The following is a 27645-nucleotide window of genomic DNA, read 5'->3' as shown; positions in this document are numbered from 1 at the left end:
GTCCATTGAATGTACAAAGAATTTTTGTACGAACATTCATACAAATATTCTCTTCTAAAAATCGTTGTGTATGGCCAGCATAAGAACTTTAGTAGCAGCAGCAGCTGCACGCTTTTTGTAACACGGGTCATGATGGGGTAAACTAAATCAAAAAAATTGCTCTTTATAGTACAAAAATGGCAGATAATCACAACAAGGAAAGTAGTATTATAAGATATAATTATATACAGTTGATATAAAACCTCTTCACACTGTTAAAATGTCAGGTTTCAGTGATGTTAAAAAATGAGACAAAGATAAATAATTTCAGAGCTTTTTCCACCTTTTAATGTGACTTATAAACTGTACAACTCAGTTGAACAACAAACTGAAATCTTTTTAGGTGAAGGGAAGTAAAAATTAAAAAACAAAATATGGTTGCATACGTGTGCACACCCTTAACCTCTTCTGGACCGGTAGGATTTGCCCCCTTATTGACCAGGCCATTTTTTGCGATTCAGCACTGCGTTATTTTAACAAACAATTGCGCGGTCGTGCAATGCTGTACCCAAATAAAATTGATGGACCTTTTTTCCCACAAATAGAGCTTTCTTTTGGTGGCATTCGATCACCTGTGCGATTTTTTTTTTTTTTGCGCTATAAACAAAGAGCGACAATTCTGAAAAGAAAAACAATATTTTTCCCATTCTGCTATATAACATTCCAAAAAAAAAAACAAAAAACATTTAGGCCAATTTGTTTTCTGCTACATATTTTTGGTAAAAAAATTGCAATAAGCGTATTTTGATTGGTTTGCGCAAAAGTTATCGTGTCTACAAACCACGGGAAAGATTTGTCATTTTTATTTATTTATTTTTTTAACTAGTATTGTCGGCGATCTGCGATTTTTAGCGGGACTGCAACATTGCAGCGGACAGATCTGACCCCTAACTGACATTTTTGACACTTTTGGGGGGAACAGTGACATTACTACAGTAATCAGTGCTAAAAATATGCACTTTTACTGTAATAATGCCATTGGCAGGGAAGGGGTTAACCTAGTGGGTGCTCAAGGGGTTAAATGTGAGCCCATAGGGGAGTGATTCTGCCTGCCGCAGTAAAACGGGTGGTCCTTAAGTGTTTAAACTAATACTTTGTTGAAGCACCTTTTAATGTTGCTGTAGACCTCTTGGCAGCCTCCCTAACCAGTTTTCTTCACGTCTTTTCATCAATTTTGGTGGGACGTCTAGTTCTTGGTAATGTCACTGTTGTGCCATGTTTTCTCCACTTGATGATGACGGTCTTCACTGTGTTCCATGGAATATCTAATGCCTTGGAAATTCTTTTGTACCCTTCTCCTGACTGATACTCTTTAAGAATGAGATCCCTCTGATGCTTTGGAATGTCTCTGCGGATACATGGCTTTTGCTGTAGGATGCGACTAAGAAAATGTCAGGAAAGACCTACTCGAACAGCTGAACTTTATTTGGAGTTTGAGAGGCACTTTAAATGATGGCAGGTGTGTACTGACTCCTATTTAACATGAGTTTGCATGAGATTGCTTAATTCTGAACATAGCTGACTCTGGCTGATATCTGAAGTGATCTCTTATTCCTAGAGGTCTGTGATGCCTATAGAATGTTCTAGAACTGGGGGGAGGGGGCCTGCTAATGGCGCTTGGAGGTGGAGTAGACTAAACTCCCAGGAGAGCGCCCGTCTGGAATTGCTACAGAGACCTTCGCTTCCCTTTCTGCCTGCCTGAGACCCCTGCCGGTCTAACCCTACTCTGAACCCCCTCCCTGCCTGCACCCGGCCTGCACCCCCACTTACCAGTCGTCCTAGAGTGCTGGTACGCCGGCGGAGGGTCCCGGTATCGGAAGAGGAGGAGAAACCGACACGCTCGTGCTGAATCCGCTGGAGGAAGATCTGGAGAGTCAGCCGCAGAGACCCGGAGAGGACACGTGTGCCCGGCCATCGGCGGGAGGAAACGCCAGCAGTTGGCTGGCTTACGGCAGCACGGAGTGGCGTGACAACTAGAAGTCGGCGAGACCACAGCCGCGGTGTACTCGATACAGGACGCCAAAGAAGCGGAGAGAGGTGAAAGTGGATTTGCCCCCCAATGTTTGAGAATGCCATATTTAAAACCAAGCCAACAATAAGCATATACAAGATTCATAAGAATTATAAACATACAGGCTAAAAAGTGATCTCCCTACCTGCATGATTTAAAACGCATTTATGCTGAAAACACTACCTAAGGACTTTCAAAGGGGATATAAGGTGGAGAGGCTGCTAAAAATTTAAAACTGTACCTCTGAATATATGGGAAGCAGCACAGAACCTATTGACCTAATAGAAGGGGGCAACAACTGAGGGGATAAAGGAACCATCAGGCAGTGGCAAAAATCTTACATACAAATTAATCTCCGTTATACAGGGGGAGCAGCAAAGATAAGGAGAAAAATTATCTAAAAATGAAAAATAAAACGGGCAAAGACGGAGGAGGAAAAGTACCAAAATTAAGTGCCAGCCCAGGGTCCATCAAAAAATACATGACCCCTGAAGTCAACGGGGAAAACAGTAAAAAGTCAACACCAACAAAATTAAAACAAAGTAATGAAAGTAACAAAAAAACCTGAAATCAAAAAACAGAGAAAAGTGAAGGTAATACTTCGGCTCAGATGGACAATGCACAGATGGAGCAAGCCCCTGATTATAGGAGGAGAGGAGGCGTTAAGAGTAAAAGATCAACTTCCCACCAAAGATGAAATAAAAGAAATGTTCTCAAATTTAGAAAAATCTATTAAAAAAGCGATGATTATCTTACATGAAGACATAGGACAAGTGCTGAAGAGAGTTGAGAAGGTAGAAAAAAAAAAAACGGAAAACCAAGGAAAAGCTCTAAAAATATGCAAGGAAGAAATAAGGAGAACACAAATAGCCCAAAGAGACATACTTTATAAACTGGAAGACCGGGAAAATAGAGACAGAAGGCAAAATTTTAAGAATTAGAGGAATACCAGAAAATGGGCAAGAAGAAAAAGTGGAAGAAATACTGGAAGCAGTGTTAAACCCTATACTAGAAAGAGAAATAACAACAAAACTTGGAATTGAAAGAGTACATAGGATCAGGAAACCACAGAATACACCAAAGGACTCCCCAAGGGATGTAATGGTAAGATTCCATAGATATGAGACAAGAGCTAAGATTTGGGAAAAATTAAAAAGCCGACCCCTTTTGAAATATAGAGATGTGGACATACAAGTCTTTGCTGATCTATCACGCAAGACTCTAACAAGGAAGCCGACATTAAGCCGATGGTAGACCTTTTGAAACAACAAAACATCTCTTATTTCTTGGGTTTCCCGGCCTGTCTGGGAGTCTGAAGAGAAGGGAAGACATTAACACTGAGATTCCCAGAAGACCTAGAAGAGTTCTGTAAAAACCTGAAAATTCCTATTCCAGAAATACCCGGCTGAACAGGTTTCGGGGAAATAGATGGAGAGGAAAAAGATCAATGGCATTTGAAAACAAAGAAGAAATAACTGAGAGAAAAAAAAGAGAAGGCACTGTAGGGGGGGGGGGGAGTGGGGGTGACTGGCGGGGGGAGGGGTTGGGGAAGGGAGAGGAGATTGAAAACGAGACTTGAAAAGAACTGGACAGGACGCTGGGAAGTTAGGACACTCAGCCTCTGATGGTTCCATGAACGAAAAAAACAGAACCAGGCGTACAGGTGCAGAGCACCACCCGAGGGGAAAAAGTCGATACAAGGAGGGAGGTAGTAGATCGACTGGGAAGGCCCATGGGAAGAGGGCAAAAACCCCATTTGGAAAAAAATCTAGGGGATGGAATGGGGGGGAGGGGGAGGAGGAGGGAGGGGGGAGGGGGGGGGAGGGAAGAAGGAGGGGAGGGAAGAGGAAAGGGGGGGAATAGGGGAATACAACTACTGTCCTAAGAATATATCCTATGCTCCAGTCAGAAATAATTCCCCCTTAATAAGTAGCAAAGAAATAGAAAACAATCCACTACGCAGATGACAGAAATACATTTTGTGACATATAACGTCCGAGGTCTAAATACCCTGGAAAAAGACAAAAAATCATGAAAGAAATTAAAAATATGGAAGCTAATATAGTTTTCCTGCAGGAAACTCATATTACACATGCATCCAACACTAGGTTATACTCGAAAGACCATCCAAATTGGTACTATGCAGACTCCACAACAAAAAAAAGCTAAAGGAGTAGCCATAGGGATAGCAAAAGGAATACAGTTTATTCTAGAAGACAGGATAACAGATAACGAGGGTAGGTATCTCTTCTTGAAATTGTTTTCAAAAGAGGTAACTTTGATAAACATATACTGTCCAAATGACAAACCCATGGAATATCTCGGGAAAATACTAGATAAGTTGGAGGAGTTTAAAAAGGGACAGGTGATAATGGCCGGAGATTTCAATTTTTGTATGGATCCGGAGGTGGATAACACATCGAATGTACAGAGATATAGAACCACACACCTAAAAATGATTAAAAAGAAGTTATTTAACCCCTTCCATACCGCGCCATTATAAAATGACGTCGGCAGGAATCCTTTCTCGATCCGGGCGGCCGTCATATGACGTCCGCCCGGTCTCGCCGCTACCACGCGCCCCCGGGGGCGGGTGTAATGTTCCGGTACCTTTGGTACCCTAAATTACACTTTCCACAAGTGTATGCGCCCCACCATTTACTTTTGGAAAGGTGCGCATACACCTTTAAGACTGGAGCTGTCATCACCCAGCGCCGGACTAGATGGCTATTTAAAGCGCCGGTTCTCACTCACATGTGTTCGTTCAAACACCCTTACCTGGATGCTAACCTTGCTTGAAGCTTCCATGCTTGCAAGCTTACTTCGCTGACGGAACCTCGCTGCGCTGATCCCTGTATCCCGCTACTGGATCATCCGCCTCTCCTGAACCACCCTTCGGCTGTATCGCTAATAGTGCTAAGTACCCCGCAGGGGAATTCTCTATAAACTTATACTAAGCTTACACTATCTAGCTCTGCATAGTAAAGACTGTTTATCACATCTGCATAACTAGATTGCTAGCTCTTGAGACTACTGCTACTTTTCTGCACTGGGTTGATCTCTTTTGTATGTCCACCTGCTATTCTATCATCTGCTATCATACAACATTGCTAAACCTTCCTGCATCCATCTGCTACGGTCTCACCTTCAAGTGTCTATCACCTACCACCTCCACTCAACCTATCCCTCAACCTTCATCATTGTGTTACCACATACATAAAGTCACTCTAGGAACCAGCTTGCTAATTGTGTGTATTTACTGGCTGAAATAAGACCTTCCACACATGATGAGTCATTGAGGTTGGGAATGGTATCTCAGCATATCTCTTACATGACTACTGACGTGGGACTATTTCTGCAGCTGAAAATCCACACCATATAAGAAACGCAGAAGCGTTACAGCGCGCAGCGTGGCGATCGGGGGTGAGGCTCGTCCCTCGGACTGAGCCCAACCCCGATCAAGGTAAACAGCCAATGAAATTGGCTGTTTACCATGTGATCGGCTGTGTCAATCACAGCCGATCACATGAGCGGCTCCAGCGCGAGCCGCTCGTTCCTTCCTCAATGCGCGCCCCCCGGGGGTGCGCAGCGCGGCGATCGGGGACGAGGCTCGTCCCTCGGACAGAGCCCATCCCCGATCTAGGTAAAGAGCCAATGAAATTGGCTTTTTACCACGTGACCGGCTGTGTCCAATCACAGCCGGTCACAAATGTCAACAGAGCACGGTAACTAGCTGTCACCGTGTTCTCCTCCTCACACACTGATCCTGTGTGAGGAGGAGATTGTGGTAACAGCTAGTTACCAAGTACAGTGCACCCCAAACACACTGATTGCCCCCCCCCCCCCAATAAAAAGCACCTGTCACTAGCCCATGAAAGTACCCGAGTACCTGTCACCAGCCCATCAGGTACTCTGATGACAGGTACTCGTGTACTCTGATGGGCTGGTGACAGGTACTCGGGTACTCTGATGACGGGTACTCGGGTACTCTGATGACGGGTACTCGGGTACTCTGATGACGGGTACTCGGGTACTCTGATGACGGGTACTCTGGTACTCTGATGACAGGTACTCTGGTACTTTGAGTACCCGAGTACCCGTCATCGGAGTACCCGAGTACCTGTCACCTACCCATCAGAGTACCCGAGTACCTGTCACCTACCCATCAGAGTACCCGAGTACCTTCCACCTGCTCATCAGAGTACCTGACGTACCCGAGTACTTGCCACCTGCTCATCAGTACCCATCAGTACTCATCAGTACCCATCAGTACCTATCACCTGCCTGTCACCTGCCCATAAGAGTACCCGAGTACCTGTCACCTGCCTATCGGAGTACTCGAGTACCTGCCACTTGCTCATCAGTACCAGAGTACCTGTCACCTGCCCAGCAAAGTACCCGAGTACCTGTCACCCTTCATACAGCCACCATGTCTAAATCCAAAAAGGTTTATATACGTCCTCCGTTTAAACCTAAATACCCGTGTTATGGTAGCAGATAGCTGCCATAACCCTGGTATTTTTTTAAACGGTGGACAGTTGGCTTTCCGATAAGGGTGGTCCCAGCGGCGGATTCACCGCGGGATCACCCTTCCGGGGTGGCGGAAGCGGTGCCCCCCCTCCCGCCGCATTCTGGTCCTTTTCCCCGCTTACCGGACCCGCCGGCAGCGGGGAAAACGATCCGGTCCCGGATCCTCACAGACAGGATGTCGAGTGAGGGCAAGCTTGCCCTCACTCGACTCTATGGTCTTGGAGGACCGGAGCTACGGCAAATGTCGTTGCCTAGCAACCAGTTTAAATGTCCCTTTTTTTTTTTTTTAATTTTATTACATTTTTTTTTTATTTTTTTTATTTTTTATTTTTTTCTATCTTTTAGTGTACTTGTGAGATCTGAGGACTTTTTGACCCCAGATCTCACAAAAAAGAGGTCCTGTCGTGCCTTTTTCTATTACAAGTAATGTTTACATTTCTTGTAATAGAAATAAAAATGAGTGTAAAAGTAAAAAAAAAAATTAAAGCGCACTGTCTCCGTGAGCTGGCGCGCAGAAACCCCGCATGCATATGTAAACATTGTGCAAGAGCAATAATTTGAGCCCTAGACCTCCTCTGTAACTCTAAGATAGCAACCTGTAGAAATTTTTAAAGTGTCGCCTATGGGGATTTTTAAGTACCAAAGTTTGTCACCATTCTGTGAGCGTGCGCAATTTTGAAGCATGACATGTTGGGCATCTATTTACTCGGCGTAACATTATCTTTCACATTATGGAAAACATTTGGGCTAACTTTACTGGTTTCTTATTTTTTAATTAAAAAAAGTGAATTTTTTCCAAATAAATTGTGTTTGGAAGACCGCTGCGCAAATACGGTGTGATAAAAAATATTGCAATAATCTCCATTTTATTCTCTAGGGTCTCTGCTAAAAAAAAATATATAATGTTTTGGGGTTCTAAGTAGTTTTCTAGCAAAAACAACTGATTTTAGCTTGTAAACACCAAATGTCAAAAATAGGCCTAGGCAAGTGGCTAGGATGCATGATGATGCTCCTCGGATGTTGGGCCCCTCTATATGGCTAGGCTGTGAAAAAGTCTCACACATGTGGTATTGCCATACTCAGGAGGAGTGGCAGAATGTATTTTGGGGTGTCATTTTTGCTATGTACATGCTATTTGTTAGGAATATCCTATAAATTGACAACTTTGTGTAAAAAAAAAAAAAAAAAAAAAAGTTTTTATTTTTTCCCCACATTCTCCAATAACTTGTGGAAAAAAAATGACATGTTCAAAGGACTCATAATGCCTCATAGAATATACGTTGGAGTGTTTGCTTTCCAAAATGGGGTGAATTAGTGGACTTTTCCATTGTATTGGTGCTCTAGGGCCTTGAAAAGTGTGATAGGTAGTAAGAAAGTTTTATGTGTATTTATGCTCCTAAAACGCCTTATGGTGCTACTTTGACGTGGAGTCTCTTTTTGTGGCCAGGCTGTGTAAAAGTATCACACATGTGGTATCACCATACTCGGAAGGAGTAGCAGAATGAATTTTGGGGTGTCATTTTTTGCTGTGTACATGCTATGTGTTAGAAATAGCTTATAAATTGACAACGTTTTGGGAAAAAAAAGAAAAAAACATTTTTTTCTTCATTTTCCCAAGAATTGTGGGAAAAAAATTATAGCTTCAAAAAACTCACCATGCCTCTTACTAAATACCTTGGACTGTCTACTTTACAAAAAGGGGTCATTTGGGGGGTATTTGTACTGTCCTGGCATTTCAGGGCCTCAAGAAAGGAGATAGGCCATCAGTACATCTGGTGTGATCAATTTTCAGTAATTGGTACCATAGCTTCTAGACTCAATAACTTTCACACAGACTAAATAATATACACTAATTTTGGTTAATTTTACCAGATATATGTAGCAGTATAAATTTTGGCCCAAATGTATGAAGAAAAATTATTTTTTTGCAAAATTTTATAATAGAAACTAAAAAAAAGTGTTTTTTTTTCAAAATTGTTGCTCTTTTTTTGCTTATATCACGAAAAAAAAAAAAACCCCCAGTTGTGATCAAATACCACCAAAAGAAAGCTCTATTTGTGTGAAAAAAATGATATTTTTAATTTTGTTTGGTTACAGTGTAGCATGACTGAGCAATTGTCATTTAAAGTGTGAGAGTGCTGAAAGCTGAAAATTGGTCTGGGCAAGAAGGGGGTCTAACTGCTCTGTATGGAAGCGGTTAAACACCAACTCCTGGATACTTGGAGGGTATTTCACTCAAAAGAACAAGATTATACGTTCTATTCCTCTGTACATAAGATACATTCAAGAATTGACTATATATTGACAGAACATAGACGAATAGAGGAGGTGATAGAGATAAAAATAGGGATTAAGACATGGTCAGACAATGCCCCAGTTAAGATGAAGCTGAAAATAGAGGGGGGACAGACTAAAATGAAAACCTGGAGATTAAATGAGGAACTATTAAGAGATAAGAAATGGGGAGCAGAAATAGGGAAAGAACTAGAATCTTATTTCCAAATAAATGAAAAGACGGAAATATAAAAAAATATACTTTGGGAAGCGCAAAAAGCCTTTATGAGAGGTATCTTGATCTCTAAAGAAGCCAGGAGGAAAAAAGAGAGTAGAGAAAAAAGAAAGATTAATAAACAACATCTACGGGTTAGAACAACGACAAAAAAGCGCCCAGAATATAGAGATCCAACACGAACTAGAAATAAGAAGGGACGAATTAAAATAAATATTAGTACAAGAAATCAGACAGAGTAGTAACAATTGCATAAAAGAGAACGATCGATGGAAAAACAAAATTGGGAAGAATTTGGCAAGGGTCAGTAAAAAAAAAAAAAAGAAAACAATAAATTATATAGAGAAGATAAGAGATGGAAAGGGGGAATTAGCATATTCATCTACTACTATAGCAACGGTGTTCCAGGAGTACTATGGGAAATTATATAACATTAAAGAATTAACGGAGGAGAGAGGCCTAAATAAAATAAGTAAAATACAGCACTAAATAAGAGAATCGAAACTCCCCAAGTTACAACAAGAAAAACTGGAATACTTAGAAACCCCGATCACAGAGGAAGAAACAAAAACAGCCCTAAAAACTACCAACTCAGGAAAAAGTCCCGGTTTACAGTAAATTACTATAAGAAGTATAAGAATCTACTGTTACCCAAATTAAGAGATTATTTTAATGGGGTAGGTCAAGTATATGAAATGAGCAAAGAATCCATTCTCTCCTCAATTACAGTTATCCCAAAGGAAGGGAAAGATGCTACAATTTGCTCTAGTTACAGACCCATTTCATTACTGAATATAGATACAAAACTCTTTGCAAAAGTGTTGGCATCTAGACTAAAGAATCTGATGGCAAACTGGCTCCACAATGACCAAGTAGGCTTTATATCGGGGAGACAGGGAAGGGACAACGGAGTGAGAACGCTTCTATTGATGCAGCGGATGGTTGGGAGTGGATCCCAGGGACTAATACTATCAATAGATGCGGAAAAAGCATTTGATAGAGTAAGCTGGGAATTCATGATTAGAACCCTGGAGGAACTAGGGATTGGAGGTAAAATGCTGTCATGGATAAAAACATTATACAACCACCCTACGGCTAGGGTGAAGGTCAATGGGATCCACTCGGAACCATTTGAGATGTCCAATAGAACAAGACAGGGATGTCCCTTATCCCCGTTGCGGTTTGTCCTCTCTTTGGAACCACTGCTGGCAACCATAAGGAAGAGCCCAGATGTCACAGGAGTAATGGTAGGCGATGTGGAGCATAAGGTAGCCGCATTTGCGGACGACGTTCTGCTCTACATCTCCAATCCAAGGATAACCCTCCCAAATTTGATGGAAATACTAAGAAAATATGGAGAGCTCTCCAATTTTAAAAATAAATCTGTTAATATCCGAAAGATACTAAATATTAACATAAAAAAAAGAAGAAGAAAAACTGAGACAGGAATTCCCCTTCTCCTGGAAAAACACTGTTCTAAAATATCTGGGGATTATATTAACAGAACCCGCGAACCTATATAAAGAAAATGATATACCATAATTAAACGAAATTAAAACAGAACTAAATAGGATATCAAATAGAGCATTATCTTGGATGGGAAGAATAAACATCATTAAGATGGCAATACTACCAAAAATAGCTTATAAATATCAAATGCTACCAATACCGATCCCTCAAGCATATTTCAAAACTCTGAAATCCTTAGTCTCTAGATTCATATGGAAAAGGAGTAAACACAGAATACAGTACACGACACTAACAAAGGGTAAGAACCAAGGAGGCCTAGCGGTACCAGTTTTAAAAAAATACTATGACGCAACACTACTATCATGAGTGATAGAGTGGGGGAAATTAAAAAGTGAAAAAAGTTGGGTAAAAATAGAATACACTATGAGTAGCACTCAATTAGGGAAAATTATATGGATTCCCACACAATATAGAAATGTAAACCCTAATACACACTTGATTACACAGCACATAAAAAATAAATGGAAACACAACTCGCCTTTAATTCCACTAAAAGATACATTTCTTACCACCTGGACAAAAAAGATGGGAGGAGGCTGGATCGGAGATGAGGATGCACGTTTGAGAGATATTATAGATAAAGGACAGTTATGCACGATAAAAAACTTAGAACAAAAAAACTGGAAGATCAATGAATGGCGATATTGTCAGCTAAAGCATTTTGTGTCTACCCTACCAAAACCGTTGATCAGGAGACGAGTTGCTCATCTGATAAATATAAGAATAACATTTCAAACATATACAAAATATTGGTGGACACGGCAGGCCCGAGAATACCACCATATATTGAAAAATGGGAAAAGGAATTAGGCACACAGAATAAGGATTTACATTTAGAAAAAAGGCTCAGATTAACTCACCACTCCTCAGTGGATGTGAACACTGCCGAAATGAATTATAAATGTATTGCAAGATGGTATAATACTCCCGACAGAGTTCACAACTACCAGAAGGAGAAATCTAAACAGTGCTGGCGAGGTTGTAAAGAACCTGGTTCAATGGCCCATCTTTGGTGGGAATGCCCAAAAATTATAAAATTCTGGAAGGAGGTACTGGCCCAAATTAAAAAAATCTTGAAAATAGAGATTAGAGAAGATCCGTGGCTCTGTTTATTCCATGGCACAAAAAAATCAATTAAACAATACAAAGCGACACTAACCCCTCATTTGATAAACGCTGCAAAGGGCCTGATTCCGCTATTCTGGCAAAAAACTGAGGCACCGACACTAGGAGATTGGATGAGAAGAGTGGAAAAAATAAGAATATTGGAATATTTGAAAGAGGGAGGGGAAGACGAGATTTTGGACCCGGACGATATATGGGAAGATTGGATAAAATTAAAAAAAACAAGGGGATATATACAATGGATTGAGAAACAGGAAGACAGATAAACAAGAGCATTAGGGGAGTAGTTCGGTGATGGGGTGGGAAGGGAAAAGGTAGAAGGGGGGGGGGGATAAGCACAAGTGAGCAAGACACATTGTTTTGTATTGTATCTCTATTTTTAACAAGATGGTGTTTTGTATATGGAAAATAATAAATAAATGTAAAAAAATAAAAATTCTGAACATAGCTACATCCCCAGTTATAAGAGGGTGTGCACATTTATGTAACCACATTATTTTCGTTTTGTATTTTTAAAAAATACATGTCATGTGTGATGTCAAATCCACAAATCAGAGCATCAAATTCAAGTATACAAATTGTGTAAATAAAATATTATCTTTAATCTTACACCACTGCCTAAACAGAAAAAAACAATGTGCTCCAAATGTCCCAGTTCCTTTAGAAGCAATTATGTCTGATACTCTCTTCCAATACATTGAGTGAAAAAGACTTCAAAATATAGTGATCTTTGTACAGCTCCCCCTTAAAGCTGATTTCCACACACACTCTTTCAGTGTGTAAAAACCAAATGAGAAGTACAGGAAAGTAAAACGCATTAAATATGAAGTTGTTAATCTTCCAAGTACAGTACATTTTACCATTCAAGCAGCTGATTGAACTCCTGTCAACACATAATATTGCCTAAAGGATATGTAGAGTGTGAAAGCTTACTCCCACCTTAAATGACGGATGACAAAAACCCACCTGGCAGTGTGACTCAATTCTCCATAACAGCAGTGAAGATTATGGAGTGGGCATGGACTGGATGTCTATTGACTAGAATGCTTCCATACATTATTTTTTTCAGGTTAACCCCAAGTGGCAATTTGAGGTCTTTGGAGTTTTATGCTTGAAAAAAGTAAAAAAATAGGCTGTGGTGCATCATAATAATAAACCTCATCATTGACGTTATTTGCCTGGATAAACTCTGTGAACATTTATGTACCTAATAAATGCTCATCCTAGGGACTATTATACATTTGAACATTTCTACTGCCCGTAACTACAAAAATGCGAAAAAATTTAGCTTTATTTCCCGAGAGTGCAGCTTCTTCCCCACCACTTTCTAAGCAATTCAGGTCTGAGCTAATAAATCTCATGTCCTGTTATGAATGATTTTTCTTTGTGCTACTTGGATGACCATCGCTGTCACGAACTACATAGTAGACCGGGGTTTCTTAAAGAAGTATTGCCAAAGCTTTTTAGCTCTTCTTCACCTATGGATCACAGGAGTGCCGTTCATTCTGCACTCCTATGACCTGTTTTCAGCCAACTGCGGGCTAAAGCTGACATCAGTTAGCTGGTGCAGGCTCTGGCTTGATTCCAACTTTACAGCAAGCCGCTAAGAGCCTGAGCTAGCCGCTCCTGTCCCGTTCACAGCCCAGTGCTCCAGTGAGCACTGGAGGGGAAAGCAGAAAGCTTTGACTGACAGTCGCTGGCTCTCTGCTCAGAGCAAAGGGAAGAACTGAGCGATCAGCTCTGTTTTATCGCTTACTTCTCGGTGCAGAGCCAGCGTGGGACAGATGCAGCATACACCTTGGTGAGTATAAATGTGTTTTTCTTTTTTTCATGAACCTGAACTACTTTTCTTTGCACTGAGGTTATGGAAACTGGTTGAAGGGGTGTGTGAGACTGGATGTGAAAAGTTGAGAAATTGATTTGATGTGTTGACATGCGAGTAACATTGTCATTAACGTAATGGATGTCCCTAACACATGTAATCCCTCAGGATGTCTTCTGGGACATTTTAAAAGATCCTGATATGCCTTCACATTCTTCTCCATTTACTGTGCTTGTATGCAAATGTATGTGTTGCTCTGTGGTGGAAATCTCCTAATCCCCCCCAATATCGCTAGCTGGCAGATGCTGGTTATTGAGGCTGTACCTTTTTATAAGCTGACTTATGAAACCTAGGGGTTGCCCAAAAAATCTGGTAGGATATGGTCACCATGGGTGTCAAGGAACCACACCGTTGCCATTGAAAACGAAAGGCCTATGAATATATATATATCTCTATTTCTTTATTGTTCTGGTCTCTTGCATGGTATTGTCAGAAATAAGGACAGTCAAATGATTGTTTGACTTGTTGATTATTATTCTTTGTATAGGTGTTAAGCAAGCAGGATTGACTGCTGTAACACATTTATCGATAACTTTATTTCCTATATGATGGACCCTAAAACTGATGTTGGTGCACAGATTTATTGTATGCTTTCTTCATTTGTCTTGTTCCAAGTTTGGCTACAAAACATGTTTGTTTGCATTGTATCTCAGAGAAACCTGAATATGAATGTGTAATATACCCATTTTTTTTTCTTTTGTACAGTTCAGCTAGTACTAATAAGTGGCTTTATTTAAGAAAGAAAAAAAATGTTAACTGTACATTCATGTTTTCATTGCTCAAAAACAGCAGCAACCATCCCACTAATTGTAGCTAGTTTAGGTATTTGTGATTTGCTATTTTTATATAAATATGATAAAATCTTGCTGGCCTGTTCCGGTCTATCCATATATGAATTAAAACCAAGTTACTGACCTTTTTTGAAGTCATAGGTCTCATGCACATGGATGGTTTACTGGACATAAAATTCTGGCTATTTTCCTGTACTGGGGGGGGGGGGGGGGCGCAGGTGCTGCGGACTGCCTGCAATACAAATGAATGTGCACAGAAGCATCCGTAACATATTTCCTGATAATGGATGTCTTGTGTTAGGAGAGTACGTTGTACGCACATATACGGATGAGCACCAAAGCACTGGATAATCTGTATTTACACGGCTGCATATAGCCATTCAGTTGTTTAGCGGACTTTACACTGGACTCGTGGATTTCCAGAAAATGCCAGGAATAATTATGTCCAGCATATTTTCAACCTCATTGTCCATGTTCATGAAGCCATATTGGTACCTACCAGGACTCATGATGAGTGGACAGCTTAGTGAGGGGCGTATAGAGACATGTTGGGCTGTCCAAAGGGGCGCTCTGTAATCGTAAGTTGTTTTAAACTATGAAATGCAAAGAATGATTTAATTTTGTGATTATTTATTTAGCTTGTCCTTTTGATAATAATGCCCTACTTGTTAATTAGTCCAGGTTCCTGCAGAACACAAGTAGCAACGGCAAAGGACCTTGTCTGACCGGTTCAAATAAAGTCACAATTCTATAAAATGTTACTGTGTAATTTTTTTGTTTCCCTGTGTGATGCTACACAAATAGATTGTATAATAATTTATATACTGGAGCACCTGACATTGATTACTATAATAGCATATTTAGTACTTTTGTAAGCGTATTTCCACCTTTTGCAGTCAATTTTTTCTTAAGAAGACACCACTATGGGTTTGTGTTCCCACTCACACAGATTCACACAGCATACCTAAAAATAATTTCTAGATATTTGGCCTTGGGCAAAAGCTGCAAGCTACTCCAAACAATTTGAAATGTGTGGAAACGCAATCTGTCCCCCCTGACAAAGAGGGACACGCTGAGTTTCCCCTTATTTCTATAGAGTTTCCCCTCATTCACATAGAATGCAGAAGCCCAGTTTCTAAATCTGTAAAGCCTGGTACACGCTTTGGGGTTTATTTACTAAGGCTGGAGATTGCAAAATCAGGCTCACTTCTGCATATAAACCAATCCGCTTCCTGGTCGGAGCCGCTGTACTAACAACCTGACAGTACAGCGATCTCCCCCCCCCCCGAGCTGTTGTGTTCCCCCCGCCAGAGCACTCTGGCTAAGGGCCCTTTCACACGGGTGTTCCGCATGTCCGTAAATCATCCTATTTTTTTGCGGATGATATACGGACATAATGTATGTCAATGGCATAGCGGATGACCATCCGCTGACATCAGATTTTCTTCCTTTCAGTTCTGTTCCATTTTTTGGAACGGAACAGAACCCTATTTTTGTTCCGTTTAAAAAAACGGAAAGGATGCAAAATTGGATGTCAGCAGTGTTATCCGCTGACATCCGCAATGCCCATAGACATACATTATGTCCGTATATCATCCGCAAACGGATGGAATGATATGCGGACATACGGAGCAGATGACACAAGTGTCATCCGCTCCGTGAAAAAAAAAAAAAAAAATGCCGGAGCGGATCGCAATGCGGTCCGCTCCGTGTGAAAGAGCCCTAAGAGTGCTAATCGGGAGCTGCTGTTTTTCCAGCATGTTCGTCTGTCAGAAGCCAGCCGAATGTCGGCCGGTTTTTATTAAAGCGGCCGATGTCGCCCGGCATACGGCCCGTGTATATTGGGCTTTACCAGTCGTTAGGACAGACCATGTTCAAATCTAGTTTACAACTAATAAGATTTCCTTGCACTTTACAGATAGTTAATCTTGGTAAACATTCAGTCCCCAGCCTAGCTAAATGTAAAAAAAAAAGAGTTTAGGTAAAAGCAATATATATAAAAAATAATTGTTAAATGTTTATGCTATGTAAATGAGACCACATAACTATAAATATTAAGTAGGCATTCTCCTAATTTAGCTGCAAAAGTGGAAGTACATAAAAAAAAAAAAAACACTTAAAATAATTTTTTGGATTTTCTACCACTTTAAGATTACGTACATATTGGTATTGTTATCACAAAGTTCATTTTTCCAAAAATGTGTAGCATTTAATTTTATCTTAATTCCATTTTCTTCTCTCTTGTTTACATTAGGTGACCCCTGTACTATTTCCTCACAAATGGAACTGGAAGAAGCTTTCCGCCTATATACCATATACAAGGAAGAGGGCCTCAGCATTCATGGTAAGTGCCATACTATGATTATGCTGTCTGTAGGTCCAGTAGTTCTAGAGTTGCTACTGATGCAGTACCACCTGCCTTCCTGCAGGATTTCCCTGGCCTGATCGTCTTTACTTCATAAATGTCCCTCTATCCTAGGTGGAGCAGCAACATGTTTTGTCATGCATGCTGCACAGTCACCACTGCTCGAGCTGACTAGCAGCAGAAAGCTGGGACATGTGGTAGCTGAAAGCTGGGACACGTGGAAAGCACCTTAGTAGGGGATAGGCCTAATGTTATTCAAAGTGCTGTCATTTTTTGTGGCATTTGGTGATGATCTTTATCTTAGGCCTCAGTTGATTTGGTCCAAGCATTCTGGTAATTGCGGTTTTAAAAAAAACTTGATGGATATTGACATACAGGTATGTCCTGTTGTATTTTTTGTTTCCAGAAATAAAACTAAAGATGTTAATGAGCCCCAAGATTTTTACTTCTTCTAGTCTTCTCATCGATTGCCTTGAAAAATGCTTGCATTGCTGCAGAGTTAAAAAGGTTCTAAAGCCTTAAGTTTTTTTTTTTTTTTTTTGCACTAAACCAGTTGTAAACCGCGGATGTTTAAAAAAAAAAAAAAAAATATCTGCAAGGCAATGCCATAATGTGCTAGTATGCGTCACATACTAGCACATTATGAAATACTCACCTTGAAACTAAGCCCTCTAGTGCTGGGCTGTCACTGCTGAGAGGGCTGACATGTTCCCCTGGTCTTTATTCCAGATTTGCTAGCTCTGGCTATGTTATTGGCAGGAGCCGCAATGACGTCACTCCCGCGCATGCGTTTGAGAGCCCTCAGTTCTGGGACAAAGCTCTGAAGGTTCAGCAGGGTATGCCAGACCTTCAGAGCGCATGCGCCGGTGACATAACTGACTGCATTCAGGGTGAATATCTCCTAAATGGTGCATGTTTAGAAGATTTTCATTTTATCAACAGGTAAAGCCTCATTATATGAAAAACAACATGATCCACCTAGAGGGGGCACTAACTACAATGGTCATATCATTGCGACTTAACAAAAAAGATTGTGTTACAAACCCAAATAAAATATTGATAGATCAGCTGCCATTTAAACAGAAAAAGTATAAAAATCGTATCTACCCAAAATAGAAAAGAAAAATGATGAAGAAGATAGTGGCGCTAAACATAATCACCCGTGCCTAATGTGATTAAAATACAAACTGGTCCATGTCAAAAAAAGGTCCATATAGGAGATCTTTGTGAACATTTTCACTACACCGGGTGTATCGGGGTCACCACTCCCTTTCAGTTGTCCACTCACCAGATGTATATCCCCAATATTCTCAAATTAGCAAACAAAAGTGGGTACCCTCTCAAGGTTTACTGATCACAGATGGTATCCAAGCATTAATGCCTTAGATCTCTCCTCTTGAAGTTGTTGTGGAGAGGAGACATCGCTGGATTACACAGTGGAGAGATCTAAGGCATTAAGGCTTGGATACCATCTGTGAATATCATTAACCCTTGAGAGGGTACCCGCTTATGTTCGCCAATATGAGAATATTTGGCATATGTATCTGGTGAGTGGACAACTGAAAGGGAGTGGCGACACTTTTACACGCAGTGTGGTGAAAAGTTTTCACAAAGATCTCCTATATGGACCTTTTTTGACATGGACTTGTTTGAGTTTTATTCACATTATGCATGGGTGATTATGTTTAGCACCACTATCCACATGATTTGTTTTCTATTTTGTGTAGATACGATTTTAAAGCCTTATTATAGGCTTACCTTTCGGTAAAAATGACCAGGCAAGGTTCACTACTGCTTTAAGGTAAAAAGAAAACCCTCTGTGCTGCAGGTTCCCCCTCAGCCCCCCTTATACTTACCTGAGCCTGATCAGTGTTGTGCACAAGAACAGAGGCTCTCTCCCCTCTCACTGGGGAGATTGATAGCAGCGGGAGCCATTGGCTCTGCTGTTCATCAAATCTTGTGAACGGGGAGCAGGGTTGAGCCACCCTGTCTGTGTCTATAGACAAAGACAGGATGGCTTATGAGCAAGCCTGCATGCGTGCCCCTATACAAAGCGGCTTTTTATGGGGGCACGCACCAAAGTAGGGACCCCAAAAGAAGATCTGGTCTATTCTGTGCAATACCAGTACTTCCCAGGTTTCTAACCCTCTCCTGTGTCTTGTCCTCAGCATCTTAATCTCTCCCGTGGCTCAACCTCGGCAACTGACATCCTCTAAGGTGAACAAAAGTTCTGTCCAGTCCACTCAGTCCTTATTGACTTCAGTGTGATCTCATGAGGGCAGGGGGAAATAAATTCTCAGCTCTAGAGTGACTTGGAGTTTACACAGGGCTTCCCTCCTTGTGGTAGCAAAGTGAAAAAATTGTATGTATATGCTGGTTGAAATGTTGACTTTCCATATAGGGCAAAACAACAGGTTCACTTGTCAGTTAAAGTAAAACAGTGCCGTGCTGCGAAAAATGGCCTGGTCATGAAGGCGGTGGGGGGTGGAGGGGTGGTAAACCTTCAGGAGGGGAAGTGGTTAAAGCCTGGTACATGATGTTAGTACAGCGATCTCCCCTGCTGTTCTATTGAGTTCTGGCACCCCCCCCCCTCCCCTCAGTGTAGCCTAGTCAGCGGTTTCAGCAGACCTTTATCAGTCATGCAATTTCAACAGAATCCGGCTGACCAGTGCCGTACACACGGGTAGAATGTTGGCTGGTTTCTTTTGAACCGTCCAATGCCGTCCGACTTTCGGCCTGTGTGCGCTAAGCTTAATTTTCCTAAATGCTCCATAGTAGTCTAATTGCTCATGTAATGCCTAAGGGCTCTTTCACACGGGCGGTCCGATCAGATCCGCCTGTCAGTTTTTTAGGCGGAACTGATCGGATCCTCCATGCAGCTCTATGGGGCAGCGGGTGTCAGCGGAGACACCTCCGCTGACACCGGCTGCCATCCGCATTCGATCCTGTGCGTGAAATCTGGACGGATGGAAACCCTATTTTTCCATCCGTTCAGTATTCGGAGCGGATCTGATGAGAGCGGACAAGCGGTCCGCTCTCATCCGATCCCCCATAGAGGGCAGCGGGTGCTGAGACACCTCCCTCTCCGCTCTGCAAGCGGAGACGGAGCTGTCATCCGCCAGGCTCAGCGGGGATCGCGGATCGATCCCTGCTGAGCAACACGGATCCGCCTACGGAGCGGACCGTGTGAAAGAGCCCTTAGTCTGCCTCCTCATTAGATACAATACTTTACACACCAATCATAAAGCTTTAGATGGAATGACTACATATTTCTTTTGACAAGATTGATATGTCGACAATAGTTTCTGGACCATCACATCACGTCATATTGGTCATCATGGCTTTTGTTCATGCACTGCACAAAATTTGAACAATTTTTTTTCTTTATACATGAGTGATGTCCCAAATGCCAAGGTTTTGCTTGAAAGAGCGATATATTATCATTAGAACACTTCAAAGCAGCCAAGTATGTCACAGCCAGCACGAAAGTAAGGAAGTGACAAGAGGGATTTTATGCCCTTCAGAATAAAGAATCTTCAGAAGGAAAACCAGGTCATCGTTTTGTATCGCATTATAAACTCTGCTACTGGGGCAGAATGAGTTACTGTACATTGCAGCCAGTGGGTGGTACAATGTGACTGGTGGCTTAAAGAACTAAAACACTTGTGAAAACCTCAGTTTAGTCCATATTTATTACCTTAAAAATAATGTTCTTTTTAAACTGTGTCTGATAAGCTGTAAATTTTAGTTATAACATATTCCTTTGCTCCTTCTGCATGCCAGTTCAGTTTTGACATTACTCTGAAACAGAGGAAAAGGTATGAAATCTTTTCTGCAGTCTATGCTTTATGCAGATAATGTCCTGTTTCGGGGAATTAGAGGCAGAAAGGAAAAGGTTTAGGTGTCCTCAGTGTTCTGTAAGTGTTCAAACATGTATCAGACATTTCAAAGTCAGCAGCATCTTTTTACCCTAAAGTACACACCTTGCCCACCTAACTAATCCTTACAGCACCTCTAACTATGTAAACCCCCCCCCCCCCACACACACTCCTGCACAGATCCTGACCCTCCTCCCTGCACCACAATTCTTCCCTGCTGCTTGCGGCTTTCTTCTTCTGCCCTCCCGCTGGCTTATATTCTGCAGAGGAGACACTAATGGGTAACAAATAATTTGAATAACATCCCCCTGCCACCATTCTGACCCCCCCCCCCTTTAGTGCCCCACATTCCCAATCCCCTGGGACCCTTCCTCGCACTGCAGTTGGCCAGCTTTCCCTCCCCTCATATCGTCGGCTGCAGCCGCTGCTCTGGAGGGACCCCGGATCGCTGGCTGTCAGGATGGAGAGCTGAGGGCTCCCTCTTCCTTTCCTAGATGAACATAGTGAGCGATCGGTACCGATCACTCCTATTTTCGGCTGTCACTGTGGCATAGTAAACAGTGTTTACTATGCCCCAGTATGTGAATGAATGGGAGCTGCTATCCAGGGGCTTTTATCCATTCATCCATTCAAGTATTTCAGCTGAGCCTGCAGAGAAAGGGACTGAACTCTCTTCCGTCCCTTTCTCTGTCTAAAAAGAGACATTAGAGGTTCGCTACAAGTCATGTCAGCTTTGCCACGGGTGCAAGGCATTGCGGCCCCAGCATGTAAACACCCTCGTCCTCTGCCTATTGCAGCTTGAGGGGTGTGGTTGGTGGGTGGCAGAAATGTGGCTCAATCGTGCACTTTTGCACAAAAATCGCGGAGCCTTAAAATTCAGTAGCACCTTCTATTTATTCTATTGGTCATGTGCTTTCAGAAAATATGTGGTTGGGGGGGGGGGGGGGGTATTTTACAAGCTCTGAAAGCTATAAGTGAAAAATAAAAAAGCAAAGGAAACATTGCAAAAATGGTCTGACCAGGTGAGTTTAAAAGTGGAGTGCAGGGCCTGGGAGCTGAAGGGTTAAACATTATAGGTTGGACCTACAGTATATTAGGTTGTGAAGATTTGTGAAGGGTTGCCATTTGACTATGTAGCCTAGTTTGCCAAGTGCGAAATCAGTGGATCAATGGCAAGGGACATTGCACACTGACAAGAATGACAGCACATACACATAGGGAACTAGAGGGCATGTGATGCAGGGAGTGGAGGGAATTGCACCTGGTCTGAGCTCCCTGTACTAGGAATTAAATAAGCTAATGCAAAGTCCATTTCAGGTACTTCCACTGTCTGCATTAAAAATAAACAAAGAAAACCTGATGTGTTATAAATAGAGAACTATATTCAAATTTGTCTATTATATATGACTAGAGTTCCACTTTACATAGTCTTTGTAGGCGTAGAATTTTTACATTGGAATGCCACTAGGAATCTGTTATTCTAGCTTATATACAGATATCTGCTATGACCCACTAACAACTCATCGAGTAAAGCCTTGGATTATTTATGCTTTCAAATATCTGTGAGGGCCCTGAACTTCATAAATTTGCTATTGCTTTATTAACAATTTACTTGAGGTGCACCAAATGGAAATTTTGGAACCGAAAATGCAGGATGCACTTGGCTTAAAACCGAAACTAAAAATTACAGTTTTAAATATAAATATATATATATATATATATATATTATATGTAATTTGCATTTTCAACGTTTTAATTAATATCATAAATTTAAATTAATAAGAAATTTGTCAGCCATTATTGGCACCTTTAGCGCAAAAAAAATGAATCCTTTTAAATTCTGTATATGTCTACACACTGGCCCATTGTGCTTCTGTTGTGGAGTTAACCCTTCTTGCTGCATTTTTTGTCAGTTGAAAAAAACGCATCAAACGGGAACTATACTTACCTTAACCTCCTATGTTTTTTTTTTTTTTTTTCCACCATCTGCGTGTAATTGGAGAGCTTTATTTCCTGTCCAATAGCCGAAACAGGAAGTGAGAGGAAATCCTTGCAAAGTGTGGGAATCACTGGTTGTCACCAGAACTAGTGCCCCATTGTAAGATTTCCCCTCTACTACTTTTCTGGGGACAGCTCAAATTTGGGATTTTCTTTTACTTTCACTTTCAATGATTAACCGTAAACATGACAACTAGAGAGGGTGAACCTTCCTAAAAGGGGCAGTGAGCAATAACAATCTTACAGATTTTCTAATCCCTCCAAAAATAACAGTTTACCTACTTCAGGTCTGCCCTTTAGTAGTTTTAATAAATGTATATATATACATACAGTGGGTACGGAAAGTATTCAGACCCCCTTAAATTTTTCACTCTTTGTTATATACACTCTTTGTTGCAGCCATTTGCTAAAATCATTTAAGTTCATTCTTCTTCCTCATGAATGTACACATAGCACCCCATACTGACAGAAAAACACAGAATTGTTGACATTGTTGCAGATTTATTAAAAAAGAAAAACTGAAATATCACATGGTCCTAAGTATTCAGACCCTTTGCTGTGACACTCATATATTTAACTCAGGTGCTTTCCATTTCTTCTGATCATCCTTGAGATGGTTCTACACCTTCATTTGAGTCCAGCTGTGTTTGATTATACTGATTGGACTTGATTAGGAAAGCCACACACCTGTCTATATAAGACCTTTCAGATCACAATGCATGTCAGAGCAAATGAGAATCATGAGGTCAAAGGAACTGCCTGAGGAGCTCAGAGACAGAATTGTGGCAAGGCACAGATCTGGCCAAGGTTACAAAAAGATTTCTGCTGCACTTAAGGTTCCTAAGAGCGCAGTGGCCTCCATAATCCTCAAATGGAAGACGTTTGGGACGACCAGAACCCTTCCTAGAGCTGGCCGTCCGGCAAAACTGCGCTATCGGGGGAGAAGAGCCTTGGTTAGAGAGGTAAAGAAGAACCCAAAGATCACTGTGGCTGAGCTCCAGAGATGCAGTCAGGAGATGGGAGAAAGTTGTAGAAAGTCAACCATCACTGCAGCCCTCCACCAGTCGGGGCTTTATGGCAGAGTGGCCCGACAGAAGCCTCTCCTCAGTGTAAGACACATGAAAGCCCGCATGGAGTTTGCTAAAAAACACCTGAAGGACTCCAAGATGGTGAGAAATAAGATTCTCTGGTCTGATGAGACCAAAATAGAACTTTTTGGCCTTAATTCTAAGCGGTATGTGTGGAGAAAACCAGGCACTGCTCATCACCTGTCCAATACAGTCCCAACAGTGAAGCATGGTGGTGGCAGCATCATGCTGTGGGGGTGTTTTTCAGCTGCAGGGACAGGACGACTGGTTGCAATCGAGGGAAAGATGAATGCGGCCAAGTACAGGGATATCCTGGACAAAAACCTTCTCCAGAGTGCTCTGGACCTCAGACTGGGCCGAAGGTTTACCTTCCAACAAGACAATGACCCTAAGCACACAGCTAAAATAATGGAGTGGCTTCACAACAACTCCGTGACTGTTCTTGAATGGCCCAGCCAGAGCCCTGATTTAAACCCAATTGAACATCTCTGGAGAGACCTAAAAATGGCTGTCCACCAACGTTTACCATCCAACCTGAAGGAACTGGAGAGGATCTGCAAGGAGGAATGGCAGAGGATCCCCAAATCCAGGTGTGAAAGACTTGTTGCATCTTTCCCAAAAAGACTCCTGGCTGTATTAGATCAAAAGGGGGCTTCTACTAAATACTGAGCAAAGGGTCTGAATACTTAGGACCATGTGATATTTCAGTTTTTCTTTTTTAATAAATCTGCAACAATGTCAACAATTCTGTGTTTTTCTATCAGTATGGGGTGCTATGTGTACATTCATGAGGAAGAAGAATGAACTTAAATGATTTTAGCAAATGGCTGCAATATAACAAAGAGTGAAAAATGTAAGGGGGTCTGAATACTTTCCGTACCCACTGTGTGTGTGTGTATATATATATATATATATATATATATAAATGTGTGTGTGTGAGATATATTATATATCACATATGATATATATATCTTCCGGGGGGCGTGGCCGGGATGTGAGACTACACGGACGCACAGGGCTCTAGCTCCGCTCCTGCAATAATCCTATCTGCTCCATCGGCATCCATCCCTTACATCTATACCCCTAAAAACTCACCCTGGGGTCCAGAAGGAGGGGCGGCACTTCGCAGATTCCTCCGTTCTCACCGGGGAAGCTGCGGTCCGCCAAATCCCGGAGTTCGTCCCGTCCTTCGGGTCCTGCGGCGGCCATCTTGGACACGAGGCCTCCTCCGAAGAAGATATATATATCTTCCGGGTAGTGGGCTTGCATGCGAACTGCCGGCGGCTTGCTACCACTGCTATCAAACACAGCGGGAGCACAACAGCAGGTATCACAAACTCGATATCCGCTGACACCCGCCAATCATCGTGCAGAGAGGCAGAACGGCAGGCTGCCTAAATAAAGAAGGCATATCACCGTTCTGACCGGAGGGAAGGCATGGATCTGGAGTCATTGCACTGATAAGTGCTGCAGCAAAGGCTAATCACCCTGTAAAATAAGTACTCTGGAGACTTGGTCAAAGTGTCCTGGCTCTTCTGCAGTCTGACACTCTGTAATGCTGGGGCAGAGTGGCTAGAGTGCGAAAGAAAGAGAGAACCCTCTGTCAAGTTTTTATGTTGGCATTCTCGCTCAAGACATTTATGCTCTTTAGTTGCACTGGTGACCAACATCCCAGTCATAGGAAGTGATAGAAAATCTAAAATGGTATGATTATCAGTGGGACAGAAGTTGAGGTGTAAATATTTTAGTGGGAATATTTGTTGTTGAGGAAATTGTCTAGATGGGGGTTTCCCCTTACTTTAAAAAAAGATTTCCTCTTGCTTTTACTGTGTCCAGGATAAGAAATAAGGAAAAAATATTTACAACAGGAAACCACAATAAAAAAAATAAAATTTAGAAATTGGTTAGAAGGTGCCCTTTAAATAAACCATCAGATTTCGTAATCAACTAACATCATAAGCGATCTGCCCATACTGTCTTTATTATGAGCCCCTTTAGCACTAGTGGCCCATGGGTCCTCTTAGAGCCCATTCACACTAGCGCGACTTGTGAGGCGACTTGTGTGCCCTCAAGTCGCCCCAAGTCGCTTGACATAACAAAAGCAATGTTAATCAATGAGTGCCATCTTAATTGGCACTACTGAAGTCGCTCCGACTTCAGAAAAGGGTCCTGTACTACTTTGAGGCGACCTGTGATCCGACTTGTCCCATATACTTTAATGGGAGTCGCCTCCTTGTCTTATTTGAAGCGACTTGTGATCTGACTTGTGATCCGACTTTCCATAAAAATGGTCCTGAACAAGAAAAAAGAGCATTTTTCTTATAATTTTTATTAGCACATGAATATGTCTTCTCTCCACCTGGCTGTTTTTCTTGCAGGCATTTATCGGGCATTTTTGGAGGCAGGCATGACTTTTTTTTTTTTTTTGGATTTAGTGTCTGGGGGGTTTAAAAAGTGTCCCTGTGAAGTTTCATCACTGTAGCATGTCCAGAACCATAAATAAAAGCATTTTTCTTATTTTTATTAGCACATGAATATGTCTTCTCTCCACCTGGCCATTATTCTTGCAGGCATTTATCGGGCATTTTTAGAGACAGGCATGACTTTTTTTGGATTTAGTGTCTGGGGGGTCTAAAAAGTGTCCCTGTGAAGTTTCATCACTGTAGCATGTCCAGAACCAGCAAAAAAAAGCATTTTTCTTATAATTTTTATTTGCACATGAATATGTCTTCTCTCCACCTGGCCGTTATTCTTGCAGGCATTTATTGGGCATTTTTGGAGGCAGGCATGACCTTTTTTGGATTTAGTGTCTGGGGGGTCTAAAAAATGTCCCTGTGAAGTTTCATCACTCTAGCATGTCCAGAACCAGAAAAAAAAGAGCATTTTTCTTATAATTATTAATACAGTGTGGCGGCTTCTCTACACCTTGCATTTTTTTATTGCTGGCATTTATCGGGCATTTTTTTTGCCTGCCTCCAGAGACGCCCAAAAAATGCCCGATAAATGCCAGCAATAAAAAATGCAAGGTGTAGAGAAGCCGCCACACTGCTGTATTAATAATTATAAGAAAAATGCTTATTTTTTTGCTGGTTCTGGACATGCTACAGTGATGAAACTTCACAGGGACACTTTTTAGACCCACCCCCCAGACACTAAATCCAAAAAACATCATATTCTGATTGGCCAAATACAAAGTCGTACAAAGTCGTCTATTATATAAGTCACGTAAAAAAATTCACAAGTCGCGCTGAAGTCGCGCTAGAAGTCGCCCCTTTTGAGGCGACTTAGAGGTTGCGGCAGTGTGAACTGGCACTTAAAGTGATTATAAAGTATCGTTTTTTTCTCATAAAAAAACAAACAAACATCCCTCTTGTGTGATCCTGGCCCCTCCCTCCTGTTGAGTACCTCCCACAGCAAGCAGCTTGCTATTTGGGCACCTGAGCCAAGTCACAGCTCCCTGTGTTCATTCAGACATGGAGCTCTGACCTGGCCTCGCCCCTCTCTGCACTGATTTGCTGACTTTGATAGCAGCGGCAGCCAATGTTGCTGCTGCTGTGTCTGTCACTCAGACACTCGTGGACATCGCTGGACAGAGAGGGACCTCAGGTAAGTGTTAGGAGGGCTGAGGGGGGCTGCTGCAAACAGTTTTTTAGAATGCATTAAGATAAAAAAAAAAACCTTCTGACTTAACAGCTCCTTTAAGTCGGCCATACATTGAGCACATTGCGTCATTTTCGTGAAGATTGACTTTAGTTCAAGGAGCCTGCTGAAAAATGTTTGGATGTCAGAATACAATGGCTCAGCAGGGTGAATTTGTCCATCCATGCTCTTTAGCATTGATGGAGTTATCTGTTAGCTTTCTGTAGTTCAGTCTATGGGCTGAACGAAAGAAATCTGTA

The 27645-nt window shown here is 41.8% G+C and overlaps 1 protein-coding gene across 1 annotated transcript in view; it reads left to right on the top strand.

Moving 5' to 3' along the window:
- Positions 1-27645, top strand: part of PRKCZ (protein kinase C zeta) — a 572887-nt gene that overhangs the window by 91683 nt on the left and 453559 nt on the right. The window contains exon 3 of the mRNA XM_082273173.1: positions 16672-16761. Coding sequence (XP_082129299.1) covers positions 16672-16761 — 90 coding nt within the window. The remainder of the gene's footprint in view (positions 1-16671; positions 16762-27645) is intronic.

Source organism: Pelophylax lessonae (assembly GCF_965119305.1).
Source record: "Pelophylax lessonae genome assembly, chromosome: 12".
In the NCBI taxonomy this organism is placed as follows: domain Eukaryota; kingdom Metazoa; phylum Chordata; class Amphibia; order Anura; family Ranidae; genus Pelophylax; species Pelophylax lessonae.
The sequence above is the reverse complement of the archived record's forward strand: the minus strand, read 5'-3'. Positions and strand labels throughout refer to the sequence as shown.